At 34.2% G+C, this 12,349-nt stretch overlaps 1 protein-coding gene across 15 annotated transcripts in view; it reads left to right on the top strand.

The window, feature by feature from the left end:
• LOC132152952 (syntaxin-binding protein 5-like) overlaps positions 1-12,349 on the top strand; it is a 147,070-nt gene that overhangs the window by 71,352 nt on the left and 63,369 nt on the right. For all 15 annotated transcript variants that reach the window (XM_059561974.1, XM_059561983.1, XM_059561978.1 and 12 more), the window contains exons 4-5: positions 1,443-1,543; positions 8,044-8,178. In XM_059561974.1, coding sequence (XP_059417957.1) covers positions 1,443-1,543; positions 8,044-8,178 — 236 coding nt within the window. The remainder of the gene's footprint in view (positions 1-1,442; positions 1,544-8,043; positions 8,179-12,349) is intronic.

Genomic DNA, 12,349 nt, shown 5'->3' with positions numbered 1-12,349 from the left:
ACCTCACTAACCAGATGGTTACATTTATACAATATATCCCACACTTTAAAGTGGATTACAACACTAATTTCATTAGTGTTCTACTGTAACTTCATTTTCACAACCTTCCTTCATCTTAAAGTGAATATGAAATCAAAATAACCCTAATTTTTTATGCAAGTCCCTGGTCTAATTGTGATTGTGATCCATCATATTGTTTATTCAAAGAAAAAATGTTTGTCTTGTAACTTTATCTTCTGAAACAAATTTCCTTTCCTGCTGACATCAATTAGGCCATGCGGGCTATTGGAAAATAACCAATAGCCAAAATGTCTGTTTTAGCTAACTGTATTATTTTAGTATTGTTTATACGGTGTTATTTATTAATATTGATTAATCTTCTATAAATTTTAATCATTTACTGTAGTTATGTGCCTAAGTCTTTTTTTTTTTTGCTATTTATATTTGGCTTTATTTTACTTCAGCTATAGTTTTTGATATTTTAGTATTTTTTGTCTTACATTTGTTTTATTTAATCTTTTATTTAAATTTTATTTAAATTGATTTAATTTTGATGTGCAGCATTTTTATTGTCTAACCAAATACTGAAGTAAACAATCTAGTCAGACTCTACTTGTATTTTCCCGTTGAATATCCCATTTCACTTGGAAAATATCATATTACGGAATTAAAATTGGTCCTGAAAGGGAATTCACATTGACTTTGACACTGCACAACTAAAATTCCCACTTGACATCTCTTTTTCTCTGTTGATGTCCTTTGGGCTACTGGTGCAATCTGTGTTTACCTAAACACCATCTCCATGGAAACACAGTTGTCAGTCACCTGACTGATGGATCTGGATTCAGTGCACTGAGAGACAGACAAGGGAACAAAGATGGAGACAAAACCACAAGTTGTGAAGAAGATAAACTGTTTATGGACTTCTTGATGGACCAAGATCTCCTTCAAATTCGGCAATGATTTGACGAAACGAGTTCAGATTAATACTAATGTTTTAAAAGAGATTTTTAGACACTTGCAGCACTTTTTTGCTCTCTCACCCCTTGTTCTGTCCTCCATTATCCACAAACACCATCCTGAGTCCTGAAATACATAGAGCACATTTTAGGTGAATTTCAGGAAATTGAAGTGGAAAGGGAAACACATAATAAACTTTAAGCATAAGCAATTCAATTCCAGTTGTGTTATAATGTACATAGTACATAAAATGCATGATTTTAGGTCACAAACAGAAAACTGACATATGTTTAATATAGTTTTCACACTTGAAGAAGCACAGTGGCTTATGCTATGAGCTGTGCTGCTGAAATCTGAAATAAAAAATAAAAAACACCAGTCTAAGTGTCACAAATTTGTGTAACTGTCTTTGTTAATGAATGTTTATATTGATGTGAACTTTGCGGTCTCATTGCATGGATTGAGTGTTGTTGTGTCCATAGGGGGCGCTGGTCACCGCTTGTGCAGATGACACGTTGCATCTCTGGAACTTGCGACAGCGACGTCCAGCTATCCTACACTCTCTCAAATTCAACAGAGAGAGGTGAGTATAGCTTATATACAGTACACAACTGTGAACCCAATTTCTCAGGAATGCACAGGCATGTGCACAGAGCACACATAATATATCAAGTCAAAAATGAACTTCCCAAGGATTTCATATTTTTTATTTATATATATATATAATTTTACATTGAATGTGAGAATCCATCTTAATATTTCAACTTGAGGAGAAGTTGCTGACTGCCCAAGGCTGCAGAGCATTGGTCAGAATGAATATGTGATAAAGTAAACACCGATAGCTCAAGGCTGCAGAGTGAAGCCAAGACTCAATATTTTAAAAAGTTGTAGCTCCTGTATTCTCTCTTCTGGTTTGTTTCTGAGCAAGAAGTGAGGATTTTCTTCTCATAAAATGCAATGAACACAACACAGTATTTATTAAATAAAAATATAAATCCATCATAAAAAATATAGCATTATCCTTACTATGTTACCCTAATTTAAGCATTAGCATTTTTGTTGTGCATGTATAATATTCATTTATACATAATAGACTGTATTTAAATGTATAATATTTTACAATTAATGTATACTTATTTATATAATTTATTTATAAAATATGTACTTTTTAATGTTTATTCTTATCAGTATGTGGGTGTAAGGGTCTTTGTATGTTATTGTATGTAATATATAAATTAAAAGTCTATGTATAAAATAAGAAATGTATGTATGAAAGGTTTCCCTAAATAGGTGTTTGTACCAGCCTTAAAGGTAACAACCTATTTTAGTGTTAAATATGTCAACACTGAAATAGAAATTTTATTTTGTTAAACATTTAATGGGATCTTTATCTGCTGATCATAACTTCGTATTTTAAGCCCTCATTTAATTTTCTTATCACGTCTCTTCCCCAGCTTGTCAAACTGTGCACTATTCATGCAATGGAAACTGACTAATGTGGCTTTTGTTATTCTGTTTCCCTTGTTGAATGAGTCAGGGTCAGCTCTAATAAATATTGCTCTCATTCAGGACTGTGAATTTTGACAGTGGCATTATGGGTAATGATCTCTTCGTGTTGTATAGAAATGTGGAAAACTTTTAGGAAGTTTTAACAGAGATACTGATGTGTTCTTTACAGATAGAGAGACCTTGAGTAAGTTGAAGAGAAAGCCAAGAACAGCCATTCTTTATTTTTTGTTGATTACTTCACTGCCTAATCATTTGATGTGTAAGAGGACCTTGTCCAAATGTGGCTTTGTATCACTGCATTGATTGCAGTGGAAAAGGAAAGAAAGTGTCTGTTGAGAGAGTGTGACCTGAGTTACCCTTAAGTGAAATGCATTTGATAGCAGATACTGTACTTTTATCAGACACTTTAATCCAAAGTGACTTACAGTGCATTCAGGTTATACACTTTTTTTATCAGAACATGTGTTCTCTGGGAATTTAACCCCAACCTTTTGCACTTCTAACACAACGCTCTACAACTGAGCCACAGGAACATTACTGTAGAAGATGAATATTCAGGATGAATCTTTAGCATTCTAGCAGTATGATCATTTTAGTCTGATTTTAAGAGTTTGTATGTCACATTTTTAGCACAAGTTGTTTTGTGAGTATTTCATATACAAAAGGGTGTTTATGATGAAGTCTTCATGTTTTCATAACAACATGAGCCACTTAAAATGAATCAAGTTATCAATGTTATTGATATTCAAAATGGTAAGCAAGCCCTGCTTTGTTTATGTTTCGTATGTCTGTGTTTATCTTGTATATCTTTGTTTCGGTTTATCCTTTTGAATGATGAATATATACTATTGATAGCTGCTGATATAGACAGTCAGTTCCTCTCATGCATGCACAGAATGCACATATTAGTTTGCCGTAGGCTGTAGTCTGTACAGTATGAGCGCAGCTTTTTGGTCCAACGCTGCCGACTTGAGGTGACATCATTAGTTCTATGAAGTTCTTTCTCAGTTTGGTGTGTCCATAGACTGTATAAAAACATGGACGTAGTGTCCATGACATCACTGTCATTTTCTGAAGAGCGTTTTTGAAGCTCAGAGTGGGCGGAGTATGCTGTCGCCATCTTGGCAGTGAGTCACTGCACGTCACTCCCGGATAATCAAAAATGGGCAAAAGGCAGGAGGTGGTTGCTAAAGCCACGCCCACTTAGCTCCACAGTGGTGACAGCAGTGGCAATCCACCTGTCACTCAAGTGGCCACGCCCTTAATTATGAAGAACTTTAAGGCTTAATATAATTTAAACGGATGAGTTAAAAAAATTGAAGGGCAAAATTGGCTATACAGACCAGGCTGTAAACATATATTTTTTTTTTTCTGCTGTAAATTTGGGCATTTTAACATGGGACGACTCCTATGGAATTGACTCCCTTCTGCAGCCAGCCTTTAGTGGCCAGTTTACAAATTATGGTTAAGTCACTTCCATTTTGGCTTCATGTGAGAGAGCGGGAGGTTGCCGCTTGGTCCCAGCCTTTAAAGGCATGACAGCAAAAAAAATAAAAAATAAAAATAAATAAATAAAATAAATAAATAATAACAATAACAACAACAATAATAATAATAATAATAATAATAATAATAAAACTAAATAAAAATAATAACAGTTTAATTATTAGGGTCAGAGAAAGGGTGGGAAAATGTTCATGAGAAAATAAAAAAAAAGACTACTATTTTGGCACAAGAATAACTGTGGCAAAACAGCTAAATGACCAAATGCTCCATGACATTTTGCAGCTCAAATTACTACAGAAGATGCCAAACTAAGATTTAATATGTTGTGCACTTATCACACTTGTTCGTGGTGTTGCTCAGCTTGGTTGTGCACTCCCATATGCATTAGCATCTTCATAACATCCAGTGAATAATTATTTGCAGACTTAAAAATGTAAAAAAAATAGTAATATTTAGATTTGAATGCATTTGGTTATTTGGTGGAATGCAATGTGAAAGAGAGAAGCTAAAAATTATGCTCACATGCAACCAAATGAATGTCTTAAAAGCATATTGTGTAACAGAACTTAAAATTTAATATTATTCAAACTTTGGCTTACTCATCTTACTCATCTGAAGCCTGAAAGCTTACGAATAGCAGTATGAGGTGGCATGCGATACAGATTTTTATATGCTCTGTGTTTTCTGGGTACAGCTAATAAGCTTTGTTCCCCTCTGTAATAACTGATGATTGTGCTCATCAGCTCATCAGACCGTCTGGAACAAACAAATAAAGTCATGGTTTCTCCTACCGTGTCAATTTCACACACACATTGACAGGGATTTCTTCTTTCTTATGTGCATGCTTTGACCCTGAAGTATTTTATATTTGGCTTTATTAAAATTATGCAAATTCACATGTAATGAGAAATGTTTTCTCAGATCAGTAGGTGCCTGTCTGAGTGTGTGTGTGAACACGGTTGGGTGCATACTTTCATGCGCGGCTGTTTCAGACGACAAGAAATTTTCAGCTCAGCAGGGTCAGGAGAGAGACTCAGGGGGGCTATAAGACTGATTCAAGACACTCAGCACGCTTGTCTGTAGCAAAAATACAAGAATACCCTTTCATCACACAACAGAATTGTGTAGTCCTATGATTTGTATCCAAGGCATGTTTGGCCCAAAATATACAGAACAAAAATATGTGCAAGCTTGGTTTCATTCAGGGGTGCTTTTGAAATTTGTCTCAAATATTGACAAAATTTACTTTAAGCAGATATACAGTATAGTACTATTCAAAATTTTGGGGTCTTTGAGAATGTATTATTTATTTATTTAGTTAGTTTTTGAAAGACGTCTCTTATGCTAATTTAACAAGGCTGTATGTATTTGATATTAGTATTTTGATATATATTTACAATTTAAAATAACAGTTTTATATTTTAATATATTTAAATAAAATGTATTCCTCTAATGCAAAACAAAATAATTTTCAGCAGATATCTCCAAACTTTTTTTTCAGGATTATTGTATTTTTACAAAGTTAAAAAGAAGAGCCCCCCCCCCCCAAAAAAAAAGTTTCCTGAGCATCAAATTTTAAATAGTCGTTACATACTTAAAATCTTCACTTTCTCTCTCTCTCACTCTCTCTCTCTCTCTTTTTTAGTAAACAGTTCTGAAAAACAGAAAAGTATTGATCCTGCACTATGATTTTTATCCAATCAGACATATTCACATCTTTTGGCCTGTGTGGTTTTGACCTTGGCTTCCACAGAGTCCTACAACAGGTTAAATTAGTTATCAACAGAAGCAACACAAGAGCATTTTGGAACAGTTGCTCCTTAAATGCCATTATCAACATGATAAATATTTTCTAATCTGGGTTTTCCATGTGTTGCATTTAGAAACAGAAAACCACACACTAGCGTGGCCAGGTGCTCCATTAGCATTCTTACCCTGACGAGTTTAGTTTTCTGTCCAACGACACGCAACCTGCATTTCCAATCACCCCGACTGTCTGAGGACCCCAGGGGCGTGAGTGGAGGAAAACAGAGAGAGATGTAATGATTGTGGACAGCAGCGAATTACCATGTGCTGGTCTTTATTTTCTAGTTAACCTGCTTATAAGGAAGATGGATGATGCCACTGGATGGATTTCAGCATGAACAGACCTCAAACAGAACCTTGATATGTGATAGTTTTATCGATCATTTTCATAATTACTCACCAGATACTTCATATTATCAAGAAGTTTTATGTGTTACATCTGTCACAAAGCTATGGCATTAAAGTGGATGTACACAGTCGGGCTTGCAACAGTTCACATTCATTTTTTTTTCCTGTTATGCTCATTATTCGCAAAAAAATAAGGATGTATTCAAATCTTCAGTCTTGTCCCTCCCTCCCTCCATTTTTTTTTTTTTTTGAAAAACAGATTATCTTGCCCCAAACTCACTGCACTGATTGAGTCAGAAGTTCATATATTCGAGAGCCACAGTTAACCACATAATATTTAAAGAATGAAACATAAATATGTCATGTTCAACATTAAGACTAAGTAGTGCTCACCTCAGTTTTAATGCTAAGTTCTGTTGACATGTGTAGAAATATGTGGCATATTATTAGGCACATTCCCTGGAGATTTTCTGTTGTGACAGTACCAGAGATAGATCAGAGGACTAATAGACAGCCTAATTTTGTAATTATTTAGCAATTAACGTAGTGTGCATCAGGCAAATATAATCTTACTCTCTTCTTTTAACCTTTTGATGACTTTGTGGAGACAGCAGCATGCTATGAAAATAAACACACATAAACACACCATCATGGGGGAATCAATTTACATCATATACATGGTTTGCTGGAATAGAGAACACTTGGTTGAATGGTCTACATTGCATTGTTAGGAATTAGAAACATATTTAAAAACACATGCGAAAATATAAGTCAGTGTCTCCTCTCTTATCTCATTCATGTCTCATTAGCTCTAGTTTGTCTTGGGTTAATCGTGTTCCAATTAATTGCATCCCAAAATACACACAAGTGTACCCAAGAGGGGTTGACGTTTGACTGGCATGAGCCCTAGAGCAGAGATAAACCAGGCAACACCACGAACAAGTGTGATAAGTGTTACTTCCAACTGCTAAAGAAACAGAAAACTACAGAATGACTGCAAGAAATTAGACTGTGAGATTTGGGTGAATCAAATTTATTTTCAAGATTAAATAATCATCTTCACAGAAATGAGAAATTTTGATGTTTGCATGGTGTTTTGTTGGGAAGAGTTACTTTATGAACCTGGCAGAGAAAGAGACTCATCTCTGTCAGGTTTGTAAAGCAACACACATCAAAAGAAAATGTTTGGAATTACATGAATGTTCACCTGGACTATTTTTCACATGCACATTAAAAGCAAGCTACACAAAAGATTTAAAGGAATTTAAAGAAACAAACTCAAACCCAGTTCCATGATGAAATTTGTGCACAGAATTCATGTATTGAAAACACTCTATGAGACCATTGAAATAAGCAGCATATAAAAACATTCTATCATATGGCCCATGTGTGCTTGTGTAATAGTCGAGAGACAAAACAGAGCGCCACTTTACTTTGAAGCCCACACTGCATGCAGAACATATATTTATTTCATTCATTTGAAGCCTTTTTCCAGTTTAATAATCACACAAGGCCATATTGTGGTTCATATTTTATTTAACAGTTCACCTCTAGTTCAAAAGATGAGCAAAGACATCATCGTTGATAAATGTTCTGAGGAGGACTAAACTTACACACACATAATTTGGCTGGTTCACTATTTAACAACATTCTGGTAATGAATATATTCACAATAATTTAATTTCTTTTGGGATTTTGTAATTACATCTGCAGCTTTCTCAAGAACATGTTGACTGCAATTGGATAAAATATGCATATGAATAAAAAGTTAGAATGGTCATTATCGGCTTGCTGGTTCTATATAGTGAGATATTAATTACATAATTTAATATGAAGCTGACATATCCTGTGTTAACTCTTCTCTCCTTCTCTCTTTCACATATATGAATCCTCTTCTTTTCATCTCTCTTTTAGGATCACATTTTGTCATCTTCCGTTTCAAAGTAAGTGGCTTTACGTGGGGACAGAGCGTGGAAATACACACATAGTGAACATCGAATCCTTCATTTTGTCTGGATATGTCATCATGTGGAACAAGGCCATAGAACTGTGAGTATGAGTGTAAATATAAAATACATTTTATTTTTATATCAAAGTCAATGCAGCTAACATGACTGATAAATAGCTAATTAATAGAATACCAGAGCACCCACGCAATCAAATGAAACATACATCTAATAAAGATGATGTGGTAATAAGTCATCTGGAATATGAAGCAATTATAAATGCAGTTATAAATGTAAGATTGCAATTACATGGAGGAATATTAGAAGTTTAGCACAATCATAGTCCTAAAGGACTAATTCACCCAAAATACAAATTCTGTCATAATTTACTGTCATTATTTATGTATAAGATTTCTAGTTATTTTGAACTTGTTAATTGAATTATGCCTTCCAGAGTTCATCCATATATTTACATTTACATTACGTTTTGCAATGCTCATATACAAAACAACTTACATTGCATTCAAATGATTTATTTTTTCACTTCTTGCTTTCCCTGAGAATTGAACCTTAGTGTTGCTGATATCATGCTCTAATGTTTAAGTGCATATGTGTTTTTATTATTTATTTATTTTTTACATTTACGCATTTAGCATAAATCAAAGAGCCAAAACTATGCAATGCCAGGTTTATTAGGCCTTTTTTATTTTCAATTTTCAATTTGTCAACTATTGCTTTAAAAATAACTTGCATCTTGAGATAGCAGCCTCTTTAGAAAAAAAAAAAAAATTATATATATATATATATCCATGTTACAGTACATCACTACATCAGACGTCTTTCAGATCATTGTACAGCTTCTAAGTATCATTGCTATGGAAAAGTAAAGTCTAGGTTCTTTGCAACACCAGTACATGTTTTCCAAAGAACCACAGAAGTGCATCAAGACAAGACACATTTTTTTCATTTCTTATTTTAAGAGTCACAATGACTCTCCATAGATCTAAAGACTTTGATCTGATGTGTGTAAATTAAACACGTCACAAAGTCCACAAAGACAACAAATGCAAACCACATCCTGGCTGAAGTATAAACAATGTATCATATTTTAACATTTCAACCCCCAGAAGATCCATTTTGTCTGTCTGTCTACAGTTACACATGTACACAAACTGAAACACACAAACAACCATTGGTTTGCACACAACTATGGCACTCTTCATGAATAAATGTGTAAGTCAACACCAACACCTCACTCCCATGACTAATAATCTGACAAAAAAATAGCTTGTGCATGTCAATCAAGTCTCCTACACAAGAGGATCTTGGTGGCATCCCAACTGACAGACATTAACATTAGTAGTGAGTAACCGTTGATGCATTTCTGAAGGACATGTAGATCCCCTTTCGCCTACTTGCAAGCCACTACAAGTCCTTTACCCACAATCCCTTCACCTCCTCAAGTAGCTCAGTGACACATTGAGTGTGTGCTAGTATATCTGTATTTTTCAAATGAGAGAACTTGATCCTAGTGTTTGATTATTCTGAATTGCTATTTAAAGGTGCTTGATGGTAAATGCACCATTTTCTGGCTTTTATTGAAGTGTTTATATACTTCTGCACAGAAGTGGTTTAATAATGTAAATTAGTACATGTTGCTGCAGTTAAAAGGACTATTCTGGGTTATTTACAGTTTTTTTTATTTGCTTTGGTACTATTTCCACAAGCAAGGTGTACATTTTCACAACTCATAGTACTAATATCACAACAGATCATCAAAAGTGCACTTTTTTCAAACATTTCAGCATATTTTCGATTGTGTTAGTACAATACCAAAACCACAAAGTATCCTTTTCACTACACAAAATAAGTGTTTCATCTTTATAAATGTTTCATTCACAGTAACCACCTTTCATAAATCTCTTACTACCAAACTTTTGATTTGCATCTCTTCTCGTTCAGTTTAATACATTTGTCTATTATTTAATCCAACTGATCTTAATGGTTAATCACAGAACCGTTTGGTAAACCTATAGATTTTAATTTGGTTTGTCAGCAATATACAGTATATGGATTTTGAGAACTACAGAAATAAAAATACGTGTTTGTACGAACATATAAATTATGTGTAACCACACATGATGAATACTCGTTATTGCTAATTGATTTTACATAGTGGTAACCACAATTGGTCACTATATAAAAGTGGGGGTGTAAACACTGGCAATTTCTTTCAACATGGAGCAGGATAGACAGCAAGGAATAGAAAGAGCTTGTGGACAAGGGATCCGTCAGAGAGGTGGACCCCAACAGAGAGGCCAAAGAGGTGGGCATGGGGCCCGTCAAAGGGTTGGTCATCAGAGAGAGGGAGTCAGAACCGGAAACATCTTCATGTGCGCAGCTATCTCTGAAGATGGTGTTGTAGGACGTAGGCCATTACTTGGTTCCTATAATGCTGCACATCTTATTGAGTTTCTCAATGAAATTGAGCCAGCCTGGCAAGGTGAAGGGGTCACCTATGTAATTGTGTGGGACAATGTCAGGTTCCACCATGCAGAGGTAGTTCAAGCATGGTTTCAGGCCCATCCCCGATTCATGACCCTCTACCTGCCTCCATACTCTCCCTTCCTCAACCCTATTGAGGAATTTTTTTCAGCATGGAGGTGGAAGGTCTATGATTGCCATCCCCTTGAGCGTGCTACCCTCCTTCAGGCCATGGATGATGCATGTGATGACATCAGTGTAGACCAATGTCAAGCATGGATTCGCCACACCAAAAGGTTTTTTTCCAAGGTGTTTGAACAATGATAACATTCATTGTGATGTGGATGATAATCTATGACCAAATGCTCAAGACAGACTTGATCCAAATTAATGTAATGTGTGCACTAAATGTTATGTTTTCTTCTCATTTAGTTGAATTTCATTATAGAAAGTATACCTATGTTACAATTATATCTGAAAAATAAAAACTAATTCGCCCGAATTATTGTAGAGGATGTCTTCATTGATCCTTCACTTGATTACACATAGGATGGATATTTTGGAAATTATAGATTATGTAAATGTTGGGTAATGTATTAAATATTTTGGTATATAAGTGTATTGCCTAATGTGAAAACTGTGTAATCTGTCTTTTATAGTACTGTAGCATATTAATTTCAGCACTTCTAAGGCCGATTTGAAACCAGTATCTTGTATTGTTTGCTGTTGGATGAACTGAATGTTAAAAGTACTAAACTGAAAGAAGATCATAATGTTGTGTTTGGTGATTAAACCAAATGTTCTCATTACATATTACAATAATCTTGTGTTTGAAACAATGATTATATGGAATGAAAACATGTGCAACTGAATTAAAGCATGAGATCAGGTTTTGAAAGAATGACTAGCTGTGTTACAAGTGTGATCAGTTTGGATTTTTGTACTAAGAGTTTTGAAAATGTACACCTTATTTGTGAAAATAGTACCAAAGCGAATAAAAAAAACTGTAATCAATGAGGTATATGGTGAATATGATTTACAGGCTTTGTTAGTATGGTAAAATTACCATAATCATCTACTATATTCATTTGTTTTTTTTGTATTTCATATGATTGTACATGATACTATAATGCAAAGTATGTGCATGGAGCGGAGTGGAAGGGGACTGGGGAGCAGTGTTGCTTGTTTTTGCCTGGAGAAATAAATGTGTGTGTGTGTGTGTGTGTGTGTGTGTGTGTGTGTGTGTGTGTGTGCGCATGTGTGTGTTTTTAAAGCGTTGGTGTTTTCTCTCGCTCCAAGATAACTATAATATTTAATATTCCACAATAGATGTGTCAGTAATATTGTAATAGTAATTGTAACAGTAATATTGTTAGACGTGTTATGTACTATTGTAAAAAAATTTGTATTTATTTGTATTTTATTACTACTTGTAGTCAGAAATATATATATATATATATATATATATATATATATATATATATATATATATATATATATACATTTTGATTGGTTTGTGTAAAAATGTGTTTTCTTTACCAAAAAATATGGCAAGATTAAAACCACTGTTTTCTGTTTAAAACTATCACAAAGCTTCTTTAGGTTATAATAACGTTAAAAAAAATATATATATATAATCCAAGTTTTGATTTTCAAAGATTTATTATAAAATGGTATCCCCCCCCCCCAAATGCAATAAATCCATGATACTTTTTTTCTGAAAAGTTTCTGTGAAAGTTATTTTTCATATTGAAACTGATGAAAAAACTCAACATAGTAAGTTGATCCAC

This window comes from Carassius carassius, chromosome 11 (assembly GCF_963082965.1).
Source record: "Carassius carassius chromosome 11, fCarCar2.1, whole genome shotgun sequence".
NCBI classification, from domain to species: Eukaryota; Metazoa; Chordata; class Actinopteri; order Cypriniformes; family Cyprinidae; genus Carassius; species Carassius carassius.
Note: the sequence above shows the minus strand (reverse complement) of the source record. Positions and strands in the feature narration are given on the sequence as shown.